Source organism: Sorex fumeus, unplaced genomic scaffold, assembly GCF_029834395.1.
Source record: "Sorex fumeus unplaced genomic scaffold, SorFum_2.1 ptg000092l, whole genome shotgun sequence".
NCBI classification, from domain to species: domain Eukaryota; kingdom Metazoa; phylum Chordata; class Mammalia; order Eulipotyphla; family Soricidae; genus Sorex; species Sorex fumeus.
In genome coordinates, this window is record NW_026606149.1 from 5,529,682 (window position 1) to 5,554,099 (window position 24,418).

The window sequence follows — 24,418 nt, forward strand, 5'->3', positions numbered from 1 at the left end:
CCCCCATCCCGTGAGGCCCAACAAGTTATATACTGCGGGCCCAAGCCTGACTGTCCAATGGTCTCTGGAGGATGGCGGCTACCGAGCCACCAAGGGGGAGCAGGCGGAGGGACAGCACCCTTTCCCCCCTGGGGTGGCCCGGCAACAGTAACCTACTGCATGGTCCAGACACATTTCTGCCAAAAGCCACTGGGTTTCGAGATTTGTTTCTGAATCTCTGGGATCATGGCCGTTAAGCAGCTTGATCAGGAGCCAGAGAGGCCATTCGTGGGTGATGACTTGGGGTCTTGTTGGGGTGGAGAGGACAGGACCGGCTCCACCCCTTTCCCGTGAGGCCCTGCGTGTTTCGTCACTGGGGGCCCAAACCTGACTGTCCAGTGTCCTCTGGGAACATGCCAAGGCACGAAACCTATTCCCACCTGGGTTGGCCCAGCACCGGTAATCTACTGCAGGGACTGGATGCATTTCTGCCAAAAGCCGCTGGGTTTCGAGATTTTGAGTCTCTGGGATCATGGTCATTAAGCAGTTCAATCAGGAACCAGAGAGGCCATGCCTCCAGTTATATAGCTGAGCCGGAGGTGGTTTGTGGGTGTGTTTCCCACATGCCTAACTTTTGGCCGTTTACTTTCTTGGCAAACTTTTCCCCAAGTTTTTGGGGTCTGGCCAAAGGCACAGCAGCAATTTGGGGGTATCTGGATGTCTGAAGGCGCCATCAGGCTGCTGATGCACTCGCCTCACAGGTACAGATTGACTTGCTGGCGGCAGCATATCTCCTCGATATTGTTTTTAATGAATCTTGGAGCCTGCATAAGTGCCCTTTAATTGACTCTTGACCTTGCATTTGGAAAGGGTCGTTTTCTGTGGTCCTAAACAGTTTCTTGGAGCAGACACCAGGATGCTCTCTGTCTGAGCCAACGGTCAGGTCACGAGAGGAGCTTCTTCCTCCTGGACCCAGATACAGGATGTCTCTTGCACTCTTGAAGAAATGGTCCCAAAACTAAGACAGCTGCTCCCCCCCCTACCCTGTGAAGGAAATGCCTTTGCAGTTAGAACACGGAACTTCAGTCTTTCTATATAATACTCTGAGGGAGACTGCATGCTCTTTCCTTTGTGTTCTAACAATATTTTATGGCCATGCCAAAACTAAAAATAAGTGACAAATTTCACTTGACATCTCATTGATCAGACTTTTTTTTTTCTTCTTAAGCTAGAGCCATGTGACTAAGCCCAGCTAAGAAATGCTCCTGGGATGGGTAGCCCTGCTGGTTGGGCATAGCAGTTGGTATTCAAATCCTTAGACTCAAGAAAAGCTGTCGCCAATTTCTTTGTATACAGAGTTTCAAGTGCCAAGGCAAAGACTTCAATGTCACCCACCGAGAGTTACAATGGATCAAAGGTGATCTACAGTAAACTGTCCCACAGCAGATTTGCACTGAGGGAGCAATCAGACCCTTTTCTGGGCAGCTGTTCATGGAAAGTTCTGATCTAGTTTCTGTGCAGCAGCATTGAAACTTGGTCCTAAATTTTGCCCCATGCCCTTTTGCAACTTTCTGCATCTTGCACTTGTCAGAATACTTGAGTTTCACTTTGTCTTGGTGTTGACCAATACTCATGCATGTTTCATCCAAGCCAGTAGGAATAGGCACGGTTTTTTTTCCAGATCCTTTTCAGATGCCTTTCTTGTCGGTTTCTTCAGATGCCTGACTCTTATATCTGTGCAGACATAAGATGTTTTAATGTTTTACACAAAGACAAAAATTATGTGACTGTGAAGCAGGAAGAAACTGATGAGAATATTTTTACGAGGATGCCTCTCATCAATTTGATTCCTGGAGTTTACTATAGGAGAACATGCCTTCTAGATACTATTGTAGAGTTGCTTTGCAGTAACCATGGCACACTCTGGATATTTTCTGTGCATAAGCCCTGGCTGATCACTATCACTACAATCCAGACTGCCTTGGCAAACAGGTTTCCAGCCCACATGAATCCAAGGGAAATTTAGGAAAACTTTTGCTTACTTAATGTAGTCTGACAACTTTTCAATAGATCATGTATTTATTTTTTATCACATATATATAATTAAGTCTGTTCTCTCTCCCAACAAAGAAACAGGAGGTCCTATGAGGATATGGTACATACCTTTGCAAAATGTTCAATCTCTTGTACCATATGGTCCCCTGAGCATAGCCAGGTGCAGTCCTGGGGGCCCTCTGGTCACTACTGGGTGTGGGCTGGCCAGGAGGACCCTGAGCCCTACCTGGTGGCCTGGATAATCCATGACCTGGCAGAGTCAACAATGGTGAATCCTGAGCAACTTATACTGGACCATTGGTTAAGTTGACCAAGAATCACTGGGATGGGTCCCCGGACCCCTGAGCACTGTTTGGGAGGCCCAGCCAGATAAAAAAAATCAGTCTAAAATAACCATATGAGAATCCTAGGGACTATCTAATAACCATTAACCAACATTCTCATATTATTACTTTAAGTAAAGTACAGTGGGATGACTCTAAGTGGCCTTAGGTATGACATGAAGCCAGCAGAAATAGACATGGGGATTTTGTTTCCAGATCCTTTTTAGTCAGTTTCCTCAGATGTCTACATCTCCCTGCACAGCTGTGAGGGTTGGGGAAGGTGCCCGCCCACCTATGCTGACCTGGCTGCCGTGTGATTCTTTCCAGAGCTGGAGGCCGAGGAATGGTGCAAACATCTGTGCATGGAGTGTCTTGGGACGAGGCTGAACGACATCAGCCTCGGGGAGCCCGACCTGCTGGCAGCTGGCGTGCAGCGGGAACAGAATGGTAAGTGCCGGGCACTTGTGGTAAGGCGTTCTGCGCTGCCATCACCATGGGCCTGGGAGCCAGAGAAGACTTGGGCTCTCACACAAAGCGTTTGGGCAGGAAAGTAAGCTGAGAAACTTAAGCTATTGTGGGACTTTCTGAGAAGGACACTGCATGTAAGAGAACAGCACTCTGGTGCATGCACACATGTGCACGTGTGTGTGTGTGTGCGCACGCATTTGTGTATGTGTCTTATAGTTACCACCTCCCAAGCCTGGCACTCACACTTGCCTGACTTCTTGCTTTTTCAAGTCATCACTTCTCAATGAACTACTAGACATTTAGGTCATAGATAGAAGTTAACTCATAATAAGTTTCACTCTGTTCCCTCGGTAACTTTTATAGATGTAATATCTATATTACTCAATTCAGCTCATCTTGTTACTTATGATCATGAGAATTTGGCTAATACTATCTTTGTCCAAGTTGGCACTGCAAAATACTACTGGCTGACTGGCTTGAATAACACGATTTGTATTCTCACAGTTGTGGGGGCTAAAGTCCAAATGAAGGGATGGTACCTGATAGGGGTGTTCATGCTGACTGACATCGGCCACTTTATCCCCATGTCCCCTGTGGCAGCAGAGAGAGAAAGCACTTGCCTCCCTTCTAAGAGCACAGTAGGGTCACGCCATCAGGAATTCACCTCAGTTGATTCCTGAAAATTATTCTGCCCGCACGGCAGAGTCTGGCAAACTTCCCGTGTCGTACTCAATATGCCAAATACAAGTAATAATGATGGGTCTCATTCTCCTAATCCTGAAAGAGCATTGAAATAGCTCTTTTAAAATCTCAGGGCTAGGAAGAAGGAGACGTTACTGGTGCCTGCTCGAGGAAGTCGACAAACAATAGGATGATCGTGATCGTGATCGTGATCGTGATTCCTGAAAATCCACCAGTAAATCCTATCTCATCCTGCTGTAGCTCAGCATGTGATGGAACTGGGGACAAACACGACACACAGACACACTGAGGCAGGACAGGACAGCAAGGATAAAAGTCGTTGAGAGCAATCTATCATGACCTTCCTTTTAGCTAAAGTTGTCCCTCTCACTGCCCCTGTTCTCATGAGCCATTAGAAAGAACTTTGATTTCTTTGCCACTATCACAAAACAACTATGTTTATACTTATTGATCATGAACATTTATGAACACAAACACTGCTGACAGTGTGTGGACAGTTATAAAAAGGTCAGACATGGCAGGGGACGGAGAGATAGCTCAACAGAGATGGAGTTCTCCTCCATGTAGCTGACCCCGTTTGATTCCGTATGGTTCCCTGAGCAGCACCAGGAGTGACTGGGAGTACAGAGCCACAAGTAAACCATGATGAGCACTCCCAGTATGGCCTGAAGACAAACAAAAAAGCTATAAGGAACAGGGCGGTGATTACTTAATGACCAAAGGTTCTATCCGTTAAGAAATGTATGCTTCTAATGACAGACCATCAAAAGTTAGAGTAGCTTCTAATATACCTGTAGATAGATATTAACAACACAGTAGCAGTAGGAAATGTGGGCAATCCTCTCAATGCTGGAGAGATCAACTGGGCAAAAATTCAGTGAGGAAATATTGGTCATCAAGAAGAAATGGACAGATTACCCTAACATATATTTATCAGTCTCTTCCAAAAAGTTGAGTACAAGGGACCGGAATAATAGTATAATAGGTAGGACATTTGCCTTGTACACAGCTGACCCAGGTTTGATCCCTGGCACCCACATGGTCTCCCAGCACCAGGAATGATCCCCAAGTGTAGAGCCAGAAGTAAGCCCAGAGCACTGCCAGATGTGGCCCCAAAACCAAAAGAACAAAACAAAACATTGAGTACACATTCTTCTCCCATGCACATAGGACACTCTCCAAGAGAGACCACATGTTGGGATACCAACAAAAAGACAAACAAACGAAAAAATGTCTGCATGAAATCAAGAAGACAAGAATAATATATGTCGTCTTAGACCACAATCATTTAAAAGTGAAAATGAATCAAAAACTGGGAAAAACTCAAATACTTGTAAATGAAACAACTTACTATTGAATAAGCATCGCTCAAACGATAGTCAATGAAGGAATAATAAAAATACTAGATATCAGTGAGAATAGAGATACAATTTATCAGAATATATGTGACACTACCAGAGCTGTCTTGAGGGGAAAGGGCAGAGAAATGCAGCCTACGTCACGGAACAGAAAGGACCCCATTGAATAATCTAGTGGCACAGACCCTAGGGAAAAGACCATCAAAGGGAACCCAAAGGAAGCAGAAAGAGCAAGATAATAAAACCTAGAATGTAAATAACTAAATAAAAACAAAACATTAGATCAGCACAATCAAAAGTTTATCATTTGGAAAAAAGTGAACAAGGTCAACAAACCATTAAGCTAAATTTTAAAAAAAATTGAGAAAAACACTAATAAACCAAGTCAGAAATGAAAGGGGAAAATATTATAACAGATACTAGAGAAATTTAGAAGATATCAGAGATGAAAATCTTTGATCAATTCACTTGATCACTTCCCGTTAATCAAGATTTGCTCGAGCGGGCACCAGTAACATCTCCATTTGTCCCTGTCACGTGCTAGTGTAGCCCAGTGGCATCTGTTCATTTTAGGAACACGAAGAGCCTCAAACCGATCATTCAGGGTCTTGACAAAGTCTGACCAACTGATAGGTGGGCGGCCATGCAGTCTTTTGACGTCCCATGGAATCCAGTCAATAATGGCTCTAGCCCAGCAGTCATCTCCAAATCTCATTACGTATCCAGCCCATCTAATTTTTGACACGTTGGCAAACGAGACAGCGTCCCTGATTCTTGACCGGGAGAATCATGGGATTTTCCTGATGGACATTTCCACAACAAAATTGACCACATCATATTCAATTGACGGCTTTGCCTGACCGATGTCATTGTTGTCCCAAAATTCCAAACGGGATCAGACCACCGTCTCCTTTCTACAAAATTCTACTTCACAGAGCGGGGAGAAAGGGTTGCAAAGGTCAAGAAGAGAACTCCCAGAATGACCGCCAACTGGGAGCTCTTTGGCACTATTGCTGCAACATGGGAAGATGCCGTCATTGACAACATTGAAGAAGAATACGATTGACTGGTTCAGCACCTCCATGATTGTGCGAGGAATGCCAAGAGAGAGATAGCCACAAAAAAATTCACCTGTCTTCAAAAACTCTTGAGCTTATTCGCCAATGTGGTTTGGCGCATGCCTCAGGCAACCGCAAGCTAACGTCTGAGCTCGCAAAGAAGTGCAGAGATGCGATCAAGGAAGACCTCAAAGAGAGAAGAGCAGAAGTGCTGGTGGATGCAGCAGAAGCCAGGAAAACCATTCCTAACGCCCGCCAACTACAAGACCAAGATGACTGCCCTCCGACATCCTGATGGATCTATCACATCTTCCAGAAGGGCAATGGAGAAGATTATCCATGACTTCTATTCAGATCTCTTTGATAGCCACATCCACCTGCCCACATACCAAATTTCACAAGATGGATATGCCGTTCCCAACATTCTCCCTTCAGAAATCCAACACACCATTTTGTTGATAAAGAAGGGAACAGCACCTGGAGCAGAAAAGGTCAGACCTGAACATCTGAGGAACCTGGCATCGGTACTCATCAATATGCTGGCTCGGCTCTTTACACGCTACCTGTCTGAATGCAAGGTTCTGTCCCAATCTAAAACCAGCAGTCTGTACTACTGTACAAGAAAGGAGACATCCATGACATTGGCAACTATCGCCCAATCTGCCTATTGTCTGTCATCTACAAGCTGTTCACTCCAGTCATCCTGAATAGGATTGGCAGAACACTAGATGAAGGACAACCATGCGAGCAAGCCAGTTTTCGAAAAGGATTCAGCACGATTGACCATATCCACACAATAACCAAGCTCATTGCGGTTTCTCGGGAGTTCAAGATGCCACTCTGTCTAACGTTCATTGATTTAAAGAAGGCCTTTGATTCTGTTGAGACAGAAGCAGTCATTGAAGCTCTAGCCAATCAGGACATTCAAACTCAATACATCAGGATCCTCCATGAGCTGTATTACGGATTCACTACCAGGATCTCACCATTCTACACAGAAGTGATCATCCAGGTCAAGAGAGGGATTCGGCAGGGTGATATCATTTCACCGAAATTCTTCAGTGCTACCCTTGAGAACGTCATGCGACAACTGGAATGGGAAGGAATGGGAGTGAAGATAGACGGTCAGCAACTACACCACCTCCACTTTGCTGATGACTTCTTTCTAATAACACCAAACATTAGCCAAGCAGCACAAATGCTGGCCAACTTTGACCGTGAGTGTGGAAAGGTCAGACTACAGATGAATCTCACGAAGACAATGTTGATGAGAAACAGTCTCATTCCTGACGTTCCATTCACTCTCAATGGGACAGACATCTTCGAATGCAACAGTTATGTGTACCTAGGTCGAGAAGTCAACATGACGAATGACCTGGCACCTGAGTTGCGCAGGAGGATGAGAGTGGCTTGGAATGTCTTCAAGAGCATCAAAGAAATAGGTAAGAGGATGAAGAACCTCCAGCTCTGGTCACATCTCTTTGATTCCACTGTTCTTCCTGCATTAACATATGCCTCAGAGACCTGGGCCCTATGAAAACAGGATGAGAATGCTATTCAGTTCTCCCAAAGAGGAATCCAAAGAGCTATGCTTGGAGTATCAGATTTCACTCAAATGAGAGAAAGAATCTGGAGTTCCTACCTCTGTTGATGGTCAAGAATTAGGGACGCTGTCTCATTTACCAACGTGTCAAAAATCAGATGGGTTGGACATGAAAATCTTTGTACCTAAAAATTCAACAAGCCAAAAGAAACATAAATTTTTGTACTCCTGTAATCTTCCAAGACTGAACCAGAAGGAAACAAATTACATGAACAGATCAATTTCTACCAATCAAAGAAATTAAAATTGTAGTAAAAAATAATCTCCCAAACACAAAATCCCAGGCCTTATGGGAGGATCTACTTTTAGTCCTTCTCAGGCTCTTCCAGAAAGTCATGGAAACAATGAATCTCCCAATGGTTTCTCTTAAAGCCTTGTCTTATACTTTAGTCTACCTTGTCCTGACAATAAAAACAGTGATCACTAAAAAAGAAAATTATAGACCGATTTTACCAGTGAACATAGATTCAAAGTTTCTCAACAAAATATTACTGAACCAAGTAAAACAATACATTTAAAAGATCCTAAAATAATTAAGTAGAATTAACTCAGGATTCTAGGATAGTTTAATGTCTGCATGTCAATCAATGTAATACACCATCTCAGTACAAGAAGCAATTAAAATCATATGATCATATCAGTAGTTGCAGAGAAAGTATTTTCCAAGACCCAAAACTTGTCATATAATAAAATGCCCAGTAAATTGGGAGAATGAACTTTGCCTAACAGTGTCCAAACCTTATACCTTAAATCTAGAGCTAACATCATAGTCAGTAGTGAAAATTGGAACCTGCCTTCTAAGACTAGACACACTAGAGGGCTACTTTCGCCACTGTTAGTCAATATATATTGGAAGTTTTTATCATAGAAATTATAAAAGCAAGAGATATTAAGGGCACCCAAATTGGAAAAGAGAAGTCAAACTAACACAATCTGCAGATGACAAGATGCTATACTTAGAAAACCCTAAAGATAGTCAAAAAAAATCCTCCAACCTCCTAGGAACAATAAATGTTTACATGGCAGTCTATAAAATCAAAATAAACACACAGAGATCCATGGGAATTTTATATTTAAACAATAAAGTAGAGGAAGAAGAAATATAAATTCTCTTTCACAATTGTGCCTCAAAAAAAAAAAACCAAGTACCTGGGAATCTCCTTAACAAAAGTCCAAAGTCACTAGTAAGAGAAATATTAGGACACCTCCCCTGTTCATTTATTAGAAATATTCATGTCATAAAAATAACCATCCTTCCCAAAGTACTACACAGGTCCAATGCAATCCCTATAAAAAAAATACCCATGGAATTTTTAGAGACTTAAACCAAATGCTGTTAAAATTTATATGGAACAATAAAATTCTCCAAATAGCCAAGACAACCCTAGGAAAAAAACAAGATGGGAAGCTTTTCTTTGTCCAACTTTAAATTATAGTATGAGACAGTGTGGTAGGAAAAGACAGACTCTCAGATCAATGGGATAAAATTGAGAGTCCAGAGATAGACCCTCAAGTATACAGTGAGCTGATCCTTGACCAAGGAACTAGGAGTGTGAAGTGGAGCAAGAAAAGCCTCTTCAACAAATGGTGCCGGAAAAACCGGTCAGCCACATGTGAAACAATGATCTCAGACCCCTATCTAACACCTTACACAACATCAATTCAAAAGGGATTGAAAACCTCACTACCAGGCATTAGCCTGTAAATTGTATCAGGGAAAACAGAGGCGCAATCCTGCATAAACTTGAGTCTTTTGGCATCTGGATGACACAATGCCATTCACTAAGCAAACAAGCAATAGTAAACAAATGGTATACCACATTCAATAATGAAACTCTGTTAGAGCAAAAACTTAAAATCAATGGCAAAAAGATTACAAAAGCACTCCCGCACACTGGGAGGAAATACTTTCATACCACTCATATGAGAAAGCATTAATCTCTAAGATTATAGAGCATTTATAAAACTTGGCAAAACATATACAACCTCTTCAAAAACAAAAAATGGGGAGAGAAGATGAGCAGATACTTTCTTAGAGAAAACATACAGATGCCCAATTGATTTATGAAAAAACGCTCCCATCACATCAGCAGGGAAGTACAAATTTTTTTTAAAAAAAAATGCAATATCACCACACACCAGTCAGATTGGCACATACTGAAAAAAATTAGTGCTGATATGGATGTGAAGAAAGGATATATCATTTATTGTTGGTAGAAATTCAACTGGTTCAATTCCACATGGAAATCAATATGGACATATCTCAAAAATAAAAGACCTAAATATTAAGCTCCCATTATGACCCAGCAATTCTACCTCATAGCATGTATCCCAAGGTCTCAAAACTATAATTTGGGGGGTGGGGGGGAATGTGCCCTGATGTTCACTGAAGCAACATTCACAAAAGTCTAGAAACAACTGAGATGCCCATGAGTATGATAATAGATAAAGGCTAATTTGTGAATGGATAAAGAAAGTATGTCATATATTCAAAATTGACTGCAATTCAGTTGTAAGGAAAGGTGAAATCATGTGGTCCACATGAACAAAGGGTATTATGCTGAGTGAAATCAGCCAGAAGGAGAGGCAAAGACACAGAATGATTATCTGAGGACTGTAAAGAAACGTAGTAAGGAAGCAGAGATGTCCCAAGACCATAGAACTGGGGATTTGGTCTGTAGAACTGACCTTCCCTGGTGGCAGGGAGAAGTGACAGGGTGGGTTCCTGGCACATTGGTGGAGAGAAGCAGGCAATCTGGTAGAAGAAGTGGTGCAGGAGTAATGTGTGTGAAACCACCATTAAGAGTGTGATAAATCATGCACCTCATTTGAAACGGGAGGATGATGCTTGAAAGTGTATGGTGCCCTTTAAGGAAATGGCCAATGCGCTTAGTTATAGATGCACACACTTCCTGTCGCACGCTGTCTCCAGTGCTCATTGTCCTATCACAGGCTTTCCATTCCACAGGGACTTCCTGGTGGATCTTGTCTCTCTTTCTAGTGGTATCCTGGGCAGACATGTGCTGTCATACTGCCAGTCTCTGTCTCTCCCCTGGATGTATGTCCTCGAGTGCAGGTCACTAGATGGGCTTCTGGCCATTGAGGGTCACTGAAACTTGACAAACTAGACCTTCAGATCACAGAAGAGCAAGGAGAAGGGATACCATAAGAGATTTCGGCTTCTGCACTTGCTAGCTCAAAACTTTGGGTAAATATTTATGTTGCCTGGCATAGGATCACACACACACACACACACACACACACACACACACACACATGCACACATGCACAAACACACAGCTCGCGTGCATGGACACATATACACGTGCACAAACAAACAGCATACATGCATACATGCACACACACAAACTGTCACAATTTTGACTTGTATATTCCACCTTTCTTGTCTCCCACTTAACAGAATTCTCCAATAGATGATAATAATTCCATTTTAGGATGTTCCCTCTGAAATGTCATCTGGAAGTCTTTAAAATCTCCTGCTAAAGCTAAGGAAACTGATCTTTAGCCCACCTGAATCCTCACCCTCTGACTCACACCTTCCTTGGGGCATCTGAACCCTAACAAAATGTTGATTCGTTTTCAGTCATTATGTCAGACTCCTTACGTCAGATGAACACATTTGAAGCAAACAAAATTCTTGACTTCCTCTTCATGTTTGGAGTCAGTAAAGCGTACAAATTGGAATGAATCCTGCATGAAAGAGTTTCTGTTGCAAATTTACTTCTTTCTTAAAACATTTTAGTTCTAAATAATATCACTTAATTCCTCATCAGCAGTATTCTATTTTATCTGTGATGTTCTTAGTTCTGTTTGAAATTTCTCCTAAAAGATAAGATGTAGGTTTGAGCAGTGTTGTCTCATGTAACAATGTCACTATTACAGCTCAAGGAGCTACTGTGGTATTCTTTCACTAATGAATGACTCCTGCTCAGTCTCTGAAAAAATATATATATATACACACTATACACACATTCATGTGTGTGAATTCTTTTTTGCTTTCAAAGTTGGTCTTCTTCTAGTATTTTCCCAACACGTCAGACAACTTGGTCTTACTTAAGCTGAGACTAGCTTAGAAGAATAAACATTCATGCAAATGGTGCTTAAATGTGTAATTGTGTGATTGAATGAAAGGGAGTTATTGATTAAATTCTTTGCTGTGCCCATCTTTACCTGTGCTGTCAGCTGCTTCCTACTTACTGACTTCAAATCCCACATAGTACAGGCAAAAGCAAACAGAGGCCTAAATACCACGTTTGTGTGTGCACACACACACAAACACACACACACACACACACACATCACAGGCTTTCAGGAAAAACTGCAGGAAAAGAAAAGTGCATATTGGTGGCATTTCACCTGAAAGGTGAAAGGTCTTACAACTTCCGGAATCTTTAAATTTTTCAATAGTATTTCTATAGCCTGTGCTGACTTCAGAAAATATTCAGGTGTGGCATTACATCATCCCATAACTTTTGCAATCACAGTTATCTATAAATAACTTACATAGCATTATAGCAATTCCTGAATGCAATTTTTGTGTATAAATCATTAGTCGCAGATGTGAGCATCACAACCGAGTAATAGCACACTGAGCACCATCAGCTGTGCCTTGGGGTGGACTCGGGGAGAGGCCAGATTTCCTATAGGAGGGATAATGTGACCTCTGACTTTGCCATCTGGTCCATTCCGAATCAGAACTGAGGGTTTGGTTTTATCCAGAGACCCTGCCTGTGAGTCGATAAGACTTAGGCCCAAATCAGCATGAAGGCCTTCTTTGAATCTGAAAATGTGTGTGCAGTTTTTCTCTGGATCCAAAGTGGAACTCGGTGCTGTTTTTAAATTATTTACCTGTGCTGCCATGGCAACCACTCTCCACACAATCAGTTCAGACACCCTTCTCTGTCATTCAATCATTCATTATTCACCAAAAAAACATTTTTTGAGGACTTGCAAGAACTGTTGAGAAAAAAATGTAGAATTAAGCAAAATATTCACAGTACTGCTAAGTAACTCGAGAGTACTGAGGGAAGCAAGGAAGTATATAGACCCTTGTTTTTCCCTAGGATGCTATTAACATCATCTGGGCATTTCCAAACCAAATCTCAGGAGTATGCCTTCCTCGTGCCCACATGGGTGGACTGGCTAGGATTTCCCTGAGTATACTTGGATGCTGCTAAACTTGGTTCTAACCTGTAAATAGTGTGTTTGACTGACCACACATCATGGTACCCATGATCATGTTCTCAGAACAAAGAGTAAGACATGAGAGCAAGCCCAGACTGAGTGCCCAGTTTAAGTTATCGGACCTTGTACCATCTCCTCATTCTGTTAGCTGAGGGACATCCTAGGATGAAACCTGAAGGCAGAAGTTTGTGTGACCTGTGATGGCAAGGCAGAGGTTAGAGCAAGTGCTCTAATGCATAGAGGAAGTAAAGAATGAAGTCTGGAGTATGAAAAGAACCCAACCTGGCTCATTCTGTAAACAGTTGGTGTGGTTTGGGGAAGAGGCCCTGATCAATTTTCCCATAGGCACCAGTGGGTCCCTAGAACGGTATCGAAGCAGAATTGAGTGCATCACAGAGGGATGTCCAGAAGGAAATCTGCAAACACGCTTGCTAGAAGGACTTTCCTGTCCTCTGCCAACACCTGAACTAGGTCCTTCTGGTAGGTTCCACTGCAGCCTAGAAGGAAAGAGAAGAAGCTTAGAAAATCAACTTTTCCTAGAAATGGGTATATATGAGTCCTCATGTGACAGAAAACAAACACATGTACCAAGGAAAACTTCAATTCAATACATAATAAGATTTCATGAAAGATGAGATGATCCACATTTTCTCTGCTCCAGTAAAATCAAAATGTAGTAATTGAACTCCAAAGTCAAGCATGTAACCTCATGAGGACAGAAGTTGTCCATCCAATGTGTACCATCAAGTTCTCTTCCACTTTCCTCAACGCTGGGGGGTCAGAGCCAAGTAAAGAATAACTGGAAGTCTCGGCCTCCTCCACTGTGGGGTAAGGGTGATAATGATTCTGCGGGTGCCAAGGGACTGTTGAGAGGATGAACAGAGGGTGGAAGAAGCAAGAAGCACCAAACCCGCTGGGAAAGTTAGTATTGATGGGATCTCAATGAGTATCTAGCATTCCCATCAGCTGTGTGGTAAAGAAGAAAATTCGACATCTCCATCCACTTCTAAAGCCAACTTCTTGGGGCATGGAGCCAGACATAACACATTCTAACAGTCTCTGATGTACTGAACTTTGAACTCTTGGAGAAATCAATTGTCAATTACGTTTGTTCAAACATCTACCCATGATCTAGGAATTTGCTCATTTTGTGCGTATTTCAAGGTGGTGGATATCATTTTATTCATATCATCCTTGTATTATCACTTTGATAGTAATGGTTGTGGAGAAATATTATTTTTTTCACTTCATGCAGGTTATCTGTGGTTTTCTTACTCTTAATCAGTATCTTAGGAATTTACATAGTTAGGCTAATTTGTCGTAAGTTAATTATGTCAGTTTCTCTTTCACTAATACTAATCACACATTAGAATTTCCATAATATTGAATTTAATAGCAGGTATTTTCCCCAACCTCTAAAGATGGATATTCTATTTTTTTCCCTTTATTTTATTTTATTTTTTTTAAAGTTGTAGATTTACAATTTTTTGTGCTTTGGTTTCAATTATACAATGATCAGATACCCATCCCTCCACCAGTGCCCATTTTCCACCACCATGGATAATATCCCTCCCACCCCCATCCCCCCCATCCCCCCTGTCTCTGTGGCAGGGCAATCCCCTGTGTTCTCTCTTTCCTTTTGGGTGTTGTGGTCTGCAAAAGAGGCATTGAGTGGCAAACATGTTCAGTCCATAGTCTACTTTCGACATGCATCTCCCCTCCTGGGAGGATCCTCCAAACATCCTTTATTTGGTGCTCCCTTCTCTATCTGAACTGCCCTTTCCTCTAGGATACCTGGCTGGCCTCTAAGTTATGGAGTAATCCTCCTGGTGCTGATCTCAGCTATTCTTGGGTATTAATCTCATATTTTGTTACTTTATATCCCCCAGATGAATGCAATCTTTCTATGTCTGTCCCTCTCTTTCTGACTCATTTCGCTTAGCATGATACTTTCCATATTGTACCAGTTGTATGTAAATTTCATGACTTCATCTTTTCTAACAGCTACATAGTACTCCATTGTGTAGATGTACCAAAGTTTCTTTAACCAGTCATCTGTTCTTGGGCATTCAGGTTTCTTCCAGTTTCTGGCTATTGTAAAGAGTGCTGCAATGAACAAACAAGTGCAGATGTCACTTCGACTATACATTTTTGCCTCTCTGGGATATATTCCCAGGAGTGGTATTGCTGGGTCAAATGGGAGCTCAATTTCTAATTTTTTGAGAATCGTCCATACTGTTTTCCAGAAGGGCTGAACCAGTGGACATTCCCACCAACAGTGAAGGAGGGTCCCTTTCTCGCCACATCCACGCCAGCATCGGTTGCTTTTGTTCTTTTGAATGTGGGCCAGTCTCTGAGGTGTGAGATGGTATCTCATTGTGGTTTTGATCTGCATCTCCTGGATGATTAATGATGTAGAGCATTTTCTCATGTGCTTTTTTGCCATTCGGATTTCTTCTTTGAGAAAGTTTCTGTTCATTTCATTGCCCCATTTTTGGATGGGGTTGGATGTTTTCTTCTTGTGGAGTTTAACCAGTATTCTGTATATCCTGGATATCAACCCCTTGTCAGATGTGTATTCGGTGAATATCCTTTCCCATTCTGTAGACTGTCTTTGTATTTTGGTCACTGTTTCTTTGGAGGTGCAGAAGCTTCTTAGTTTAAGATAGTCCCATTTATCTATCTCTGTTTTCACTTGCTCGGCCAGTGGCGTGGCATCTTTGAAGATACCATTAGCTTCAATGTCATGGAGGGTTTTGCCAACTTTATAAAGATGGATATTCTAAATGATTCATTATCAGCCTTTCATGAGTCTAACATATTTTGGAAATGTTTGAGCACATATCTCGATCAGAATAGTAACAATATCATTTCTAGAACTGAAACAATAACATAATGAATGATAACAGTGTGGGGCCGAGTGGTCTAAGGCGCTGGATTAAGACTCCAGTCTCTTCGGGGGTGTGGGTTCGAATCCCACCAATGCCAGGTCAAACACTTTAGGGCTGGAGCGATAGCACAGCGGTAGGGCGTTCGCCTTGCACGCAGCCAACATGGCCGACCCGAGTTCGATTCCTCCGCCCCTCTCGGAGAGCCCGGCAAGCTACCGAGAGTATCTCGCCCGCACGGCAGAGCCTGGCAAGCTCCCCGTGATGTATTTGATATGCCAGACACAGTAACAGTAACAACAGTGTGGGGAGTGTAAGTAAAATGTCATTGACCATCTATCACAAAAGAAAAATCAAAATCGTATATCTGATTACAGGCTTTGTAAATGAATTTTTTTATTTATTTTTATTTTTTATTTGAATCATAAATATTAGAATTAAAGTAAAATTTCCAAGTCAATTATTGTTCTTTTATTTGTGACTTTGAACCTTCTTTAGAATCATATTAGGATGGGTATGATGTTGGAATTCTGTACATGGGAAACATTCATTAACAGTATTGTAAACTTCAGAACCTCAATCAAATAGTCACTGTCACTGTCACTGTCCTCCCATTGTTCATTGATTTACTCGAGCGGGCCCAGTTACATTGTGAGACTTGTTACTGTGTTTGGCATATTGAATATGTCATGGGTAGCTTGCCAGTCTTTGCCCTGCAGGCAAGATACTCTCGGTAGCTTGCCAGGCTCTCCAAGAGGGGCGGAGGAATTGAACTCGGGTTGGCCATCTTGGCTGCATGCAAGGCAAACGCCCTACCCACTGTGCTATCGCTTCAGCCCAATCAAATAGTTAAAAAAAGAAATGAGTAAAATGATCATATTAGGAATATAGGCAACTACCCTCAACTTGACTATGTTTCAGAATCTATAAAGCTTTCTATCTCCTGGAGGGCAAGCGGGACAAGAAAATAAAACATGAGTAAATTAACAAAGTCCACCTTTACCTTTTCATCTTATGTGTCTTAGATGCCTTTGACACCAGGTTTATGCAGACAGTTTCCTACCTACTTGGGATTCTTCTACTTGCATTACTGAATTGTTGTTTCCTGTTCTCTCTTGTCCTGCATTTTTTAAAAATTTTTATTAGTGAAACACCATGAGGTACAGTTGTAGACTTACAAATTTCTGTGCTTGGGTTTCAGTTACACAATGATCCAGTACCCATCCCTCCACCAGTGCCCATTCTCCATCATTTACATTATTTTTTAATTTTTGTTACTGAAACACCATGAGGTACAGTTGTAGATTTACAAACTTTTGTGCAAAAACGTTGGTTAGATGCCACAAAGTAGGTGGCAGTGCCTTAACCGAATGCGTGTTGTAGGCCGAAGCCTCTTCCATCCTTGTCAAGGGGAGTGCTAACCTTCTCTCCTTTCATACAACACTGTAAATGAATTTTAAAATATAAATTTTAAATTTTTAAAGTTCACTGAATAGAAATATCCAAATGATAAAAATGGAAATTATTAATAATCAGAAAATAATTTTAAAATAGGAACACACTGTTAACTTTACTGAAAACTGGGAAATAAATTTATTTTTGTTAAAGAACAGCTTTTTTAATGGCAGGATAAAATAATCTAATTTCTACCATTTAATAAAAATTCAAGTTGTCCAATACTCAAGAGAAATAGAAAAACCTAAAGCTCTCTACAGCTATTAAAGAAACCAAGATTGCCATTATACAACTTCCCATATAGAATTTCATAGAGCATTTAATGAAAGACTAATCTTATGTAATCTTATATGCTGTCAGGTAATATGACAGGAATAAAGGGAAAATCCTAAAAATGAATTTAAAGGTAAAGGTAAAGGCCCTCCCGTTGATCATCGATTTGCTCGAGTAGGCCCAGTAACGTCTCCATTGGAGACTTTGTTGTTACTGTGTTTGGCATATCGAATACCTCACGGGGAGCTTGCCAGGCTCTGCCGTGCGGGCGAGATACTCTCGGTAGCTTGCCAGGCTCTCCGAGAGGGGCGGAGGAATCGAACTCGGGTCGGCCATGTTGGCTGCATGCAAGGCAAACGCCCTACCGCTGTGCTACAGCTAGAATTTTTAATTCCTAGAAAACTCTACATAGTATATGAGAACAAAAATACAACTGAGTGATGTTTTAGTGTGATGTTTTAGTGTGAAATGCCAATATGCAAAGTATGTAAATGGCACCCAGGAAGTACTTCCCTTTGTAACATTTGCACACATACTTACAAATACAGATTGGTGATGGTAATTACAAAATGAAATCTAAGGAACCATTTTGATTCCCCAGCAAATAATAGATCCCTTACTCAGGAATAATACTGACAAGAGATAGGACCAGACACCACAATAAAAACTAATTTTTGTTGAAAACTTAAAAAAAAAAGTAACAGGGTTGATACTATAGAAGCGAACACAGTTGATCAAGAGAAATGGGGAGACTAAGGATGTGTCCCAAGCACAATGGATAGACCCCAGAAATGGTCCGTAAAGAAACAGAGATAAGCAGACTTCCTGGTGAAGTGTCCACAGGGTCACAAAGATGCTCACCAAACTCTAGGGAAGTGTGGTCTAAAGCAAAGAGATCCACTGCAGGGGTGAGTGGATGCCAGGTAGTCATTCCCTGCTGGTCTGTAAACCAGTTATTTCCACGTAACACAGTGGTGTGACTGGCTCTTTGTAGTGGTTACGAAAACTTTTTTGGCTAACTGGTAGAAATTTCTGTGGACCATCAGTGGCTCACAATCAATTGTTGAAAACCACTGTATCCAAAATGTATTTAAAAAGAAAATCCAAACAGATACTATAGAGCTGAACAATGCAGAGGTGGGACTGCAAGATACAGCAGAGGGGCCAGTGGCTACACCGAATGAAGCCCCTGATAAGGACCAGAGAAGTGAGTGGGAATGGGAGGAAAAATCAAGAGAAACCCTCGTATAGAGCAGCAAAGTGAAAAAGAATTTTTTTTTTTTGCTTTTTGGGTCACACCCGGCGATGCTCAGGGGTTACTCCTGGCTCATGCACTCAGGAATTGCTCCTGGCGGTGCTCGGGGAACCATATGGGGTGCTGGGAATCGAACCTGTGTTGGCCATGTTGGCTGCGTGCAAGGCAGATGCCCTACCCACTGTGCTATCGCTCCAGCCCTGAAAAAAATTTTTAGACACAAAAACAGCTTAAGGCACCTTCGGACAACATGAAGAACATTTCATAGCAGCATGCTTCACACTTAACCCAACTAGGTAGCCTTGTAGCGCTGTCCTCCCATTCTTCATCGATTTGCTCTAGCAGGCACCAGTAATGTCTCCACTGTGAGAGTTGTTGTTACTGTTTTTGGCATATCGAATATGCCACGGGGAGCTTGCCAGCTCTGCCGTGCGGGTGGTATACTCTCAGTAGCTTGCCAGGCTCTCAGAGAGGGATGGAGGAATCAAACCCGGGCCAGCTGTGTGCAAGGCAACGCCCTACCCCCTGGGCTATCACTCCAGCCCAACTGGTAAGCAACTTAAATGTCCATCAGTGGATGAATGTGTAAAAAGTTTATGTTCTATATGTACAGTAGAATACTACTCAGCTATAAAAAATTACATTGTCTCAAGCCTGCTTGGATCGGGGTTGGGCCTCCTCCCCTCAGCTCCCTAGTTTTTCAGTAGCTTTGCAGTCACACCCACAAACTGCCCTCGGCACCATGTAACCTCATCAACGGCCAAGATCCAGAGACTATAAACTCAAGCTCCTGGAAGAGAGCACCACAGAATTTCCCCCACAACCTCATACTCTTACCAAAAATAGCACAGTTTTTAACATTCTTGCTTGTATTCTCTTATTTTCGAGCTTAAATGGCTCCAGAATGAAATACAACAACCTTCACACATTTTCCTTTTATTGTGGAGGGAAGGTGCTCTGTGGTGGGATTGGTGTTTGAATATTACCTGTAATGAACGATTATGAACTACTTTTATGAAAATAAAATATATAAAAATTGAAAACAAATTTTAAAAGTTTTTAAAAATTAAAAATTACATTGTCATTGGCAGTAACATGGATCAGCTTTGAGGGATTATGCTAAAACAGGGAACCAACAACATTTAACGTTATTCATGTGGAAGATAAAGAAACAAAGAAAACACTTACTATTCCGGAAATACTGTCAATTAAATTATACAGAGAGATGAGCAAAAGGTCAAAGGGGAGTAGGTTGTAAAATAATGGATGAAAACTATACTTTTGTTATGATCATAGGTAATATGAACAGACGTTAAGGTAAAAGCTGTATGTCTGAAAAACGTAAAATTTTTGCAATGTTATAAACCATTATTTTCTCTATTAAAAAAGTTTAAACAAATCTTATCCCCATGCAGTATTTAATAGCACGTGAAATTTGTATACTCTAGTAAATACAACCGGGCTCAATACTTGACCTAAGTGTAAAATAAAATGTATGAATATGTATCTGCATTAAGTTATATTACCTACTTTAAAGAAACTCTAAAAACATATATCAGTTGAAGTTATTTTTAAACGTTTTTTCTGTATTTACTACAATTAATATGACTTACTTGGAACCATAGATTAAATCTTGTCAAGTCATTTTTACAAAGAAAGAGATGGAGCAGGAGAAAGGCAGAGAGAAAAATTGATGGGGAATTACATTATCTATCTTGTGATTTGTATTTTTAAAGTGCTACCAATTGATTCAAGAAATGCAAGGGCTCCAATTTACGGTGACCACTGAGCAGATGGTTGCTGGCAATTGGATTTATTGCTATTGCCCTATAGTAATAAAATTAATTTTGACAAATTTCAGTATTGTGGTAGAAAGGGAATCACAGTTTCCAAAGAGTTCCACACTTTTTGACAGGCATAAATGATGCTTGAGCTCGTTGCTGGTTTAACTGCATTTACAGATAACAGGATGTATCTGTACGTGTAAATATATCTTCTTTCTCCGAACGGCTGTTTCTAACACTGCTAAAACTGAAGTCTGTCCACTGCAATATCCCTCTATATGGAAATTAGATATAATTTAAAATTCAGAATGATCTTAAAATATCTCACTTTTTGGGTAACACACACACACAAACACACACACTGTCTGTCCACACACTGTCCTCCCGTTGTTCATTGATTTGCTTGAGCAGGCCCAGTAACGTTTTCATTTTGAGACTTGTTGTTACTGTGTTTGGCATATTGAATTTGGGTAACATCCATTTATATTTTATTCCTTATTAGAACTTAATAAAACTGTTGAAAAACATGTATAAAATAATAGCACTCACCTAGACTCCACGGTAATGTGAATACTCAGTATTAAGTTCCACATTCCCAAATTTGTTTTCATTTTTTCAAATACCAGATCCTTAGAGATGTGTTTATTAATTGTTGATTATGGCACTTAGTCTTTGCCTAATGGCATTTGGTAGACTGTTCATTAATTTATAATCATTGTTAAATGTTGGGTTTTGAATTGATGACAGTTGTTCAACATGGAATACAAAGTAGGATTTTCTTGCTGTCTCCAAAATGTCCTACTCTCCCAGAGTGGTCGCTAATGAGGGAAATAAATCACCTGGAAATCTTAAGAGCAGGTCGAAGAGAATTCTTGGAAGATATTTCAGAGGAAAGAGAAGAAAGGTGAGGCATGGTCTTGTCTCCAGCACGATGAATGGAAAACGGAACGAGACCTTCCCATAGAGTTGGCTTGTTCACTCCATTGGGATGATGATTCCCCAATCCAGGAGGCTGGTGGGACCACATCCTGCCCAGACTGGTTCCAGACAAGCGTGGAAGAGAATTTCGAGGACAACCTGAGTTCTGTATTTCCATGCTAGCACTGTATTTCTCTGATTACTACAGCTGTGTAATATCGCTTGAAGTTGGTTGGTGGCTCCATTTTCCTTCATTTCCTGAGGATTTATTTGGTTACTCAGGATCACTCAGGGTTCATACAAATTTTAGGATTTTCATGAATATTTCTGTGGAAAGTGACATTGTCACCTTGCTAGAGATTACAAAAAAATACGTAGGTTTCTTTAAATAAAAATCCCCATTTAACCCATGGTGGCTCTTGAATAAGTGCTCTCACATAACAGGTCAGTGATGACCAGTGGGGAAGGGAGTGGGAAGGTAGCAGAAAGAGGTTATAGACGTCAGTTGTAGGACAACAGATGGAAACTGGTTTTAGGTGGTGATCATAGAGATGATGGATATGAATGTCAAATAATAGTGCTCCATACTGTAACCTGTAAAACGGTAGACCAAGGTTAACCCAACAAAATTAATATATAGTTTTGCATCAGTGTCTTTCCATAAATCAGCCATGGAGAAACCAAAATTTTATCAGCATACAATTTCCTAGGCACTATGCTGTGGTACTTTTTTTTTAACTCTAAAATTCTATATTCTATTTCACATTTGTGAAAACATTTCAATACATATTTTTACATAAAAGTCTCGAACTTTTGTTGCACATTCAGCAATATTCTACGAAGACCTCAAATTAATAAATTAATTTGAGTTTATGTTTTCAATATATTATTATTATTATTATTTAGAAAACAAGTTGTTTTTTTAATTCTTTAGGGCTCCTTAATAGTGCTTTTATTTTTGTTGTTAAGCATCTTTAAAATGTCACGCACCTTCTTTCTTTCTAATCCTCTGTGCCTTCTTCTGTTCCAGTGACATAAGAGATTTCAAAGTTTTTTTTTTGTTTTGTTTTGTTTTGTTTTGTTTTGCTTTTTGGGTCACACCCAGCGATGCACAGAGGTTTCTCCTTCACTCAGAAATCAACTCTGGCAGTGCTCAGGGGACCATATGGGATGCTGAGAATTGAACCCGGGTTGGCTGCATGCAAGGCAAACGCCCTACCCGCTGTGCTATTGCTTCAGCCCGAGATTTCAAATTTTTGATGTTTTATTGTTGATGCTGTTCAGGTAACATGATTACAACAGTGATACCCTTTAGAGTTCAGGGGAACAGTGACCACCAAGTGGCTTAGACTCTCCACTGATGTCCCTGGAATGAATCCCAAACCCAGTCACGGTGTATGATCTTTTTGATATGTTGTTGGATTCAGTGTAGCAATATCTCTGCTCTTGGAATTAGACTCATATTGGCTTTGTGGGAGGTGTTAGGAAGGATTTTAACATTTCTTCAGCGTTTTGGGAGAGCTTAAAGATTATAGGTAGTAGGTATAAAAACTCTTGCCGAATCAGCCATCAGCCGGCTAAGGTAAGATTAAAGTCCTCTGTCCAGCCCACGATAATGTTTTTAAAACTGATTTCAGTGGAACAAGTTTTAACTTTGTCATCTTGGCCTTTTGGATGGAACCATAAAAAATGTTGATAAAGCAATATATTTTACGTCACTAAACACAGAAAAGAATTTTGTTCTTAGCAAATACAAGTAAGATAGAATTCACAGAAGTATAATTTGTTAATGTACCAAGTAACATAATGTGTCGCCCTCTTCTTTATGTGACTAGTGTTCTGCAGGATAAAGTTAATCAACTTGCTGTTGATGGGGTGGGGCGGTGGGGATGGGTAGCACATGCCCACATTTCATAGTTCCACAGTGTTTGGATTAGCTCCTGATGGACTCAGAGGACCAGGCTTGTGGGACTGAACCCATGCCTTCTGTATACAAAGCAAACACTATGGAGTCACTATGCCCTTGGAGTCACCTCTAAGCCAAAATTAATCTACTCGTTGAGGGTTAGGGTAGGCTACTCTTGGTAGGGCCTAGGGGCTATTCCCTGGCTCTGGGCTCAGATGGGCCCCTGTGATGCTTAAGGAACTGTATGTGGTGCCAAGGACTCAAGCTTGGGTCAGCAGGTTCCATGGTAAACGCCTTAATCCCTGAGTTATCTCTCCAGCCCTACACTTTTTGCGGGGTAAAGGTGGGCACAACTCTTGATGCTCAAGTGTTAACTCCTGGCTCTGGACTCAGGAAGCATTCTTAGTGGGTCTCAGAAAAGTATATGGGAGCTAGGGATCGAACCTGGGTTGAGCACATGTAAGATAAGCGTCCTACCCACTGTCATATTTACACAGCCCTCTATCCAGCCCTGCTTTTTAATTAAAATTAGCCAATAGGGGATGATAGAGTTTGAATATTTAAAATAGAACAATAAAAGGTCTTGGGATTATTCTTGTTGTAAGATTCACGAAGTAACATGATAAGAAGGGGTTAAGTTGCCTTGCTTGATAACCAAGTATGCCGGGACTGGGGATATAGAGACAGTAAAGAACATCTGGTCAAATACTTCCTGTGTCCTATTTCCTGGTGCTGACTATGCAAAGAATGCCATCTTTATGCATCACTTTTTCTTGGGAAGTGCCAGGGGGCGGGATGTGGAGGCAATTCTTCCAGCAATTTCAGCCAAATGGGCCAGCATTTGCAAGGACCCCAGGATGTCGCCCCCCCCTTGGGCCTTGTGATGCCGGATTTCCCACTGTGCTTTTATATCTGTGTAAATGTGCCTCCCTCAGTAGTTTTCTCCTTGGGATTGGAGTAATAGTACAGAAAGCAGGGTGTTTACCTTGCACATGACCAACCCAACCCGGGTTCAATTCCCAGCATCCCTTATGGTTCCCTGAGCACCGTCAGGGATAATTCCTGAGTGCAGAGCCAGGAGTAACCCCTGTGCATCACCAGGTGTGGCCCAAAAAGGAAAAATAGTTTTCTCCATCGAACTTGGGGATCCCAGTTTGTCATCTGAGGAGCCCAGAGCCCACTCCCAGT

General features: G+C 41.3%; 1 protein-coding gene and 1 non-coding gene across 2 annotated transcripts in view; one reads left to right on the forward strand and one right to left on the reverse strand.

The window, feature by feature from the left end:
- DOK6 (docking protein 6) overlaps positions 1-24,418 on the forward strand; it is a 471,351-nt gene that overhangs the window by 263,512 nt on the left and 183,421 nt on the right. The window contains exon 4 of the mRNA XM_056131510.1: positions 2,685-2,804. Coding sequence (XP_055987485.1) covers positions 2,685-2,804 — 120 coding nt within the window. The remainder of the gene's footprint in view (positions 1-2,684; positions 2,805-24,418) is intronic.
- Positions 16,961-17,083, reverse strand: LOC130039662 (U6atac minor spliceosomal RNA). The gene has a single exon (XR_008794942.1). It is a non-coding gene; the product is annotated as a U6atac minor spliceosomal RNA (small nuclear RNA).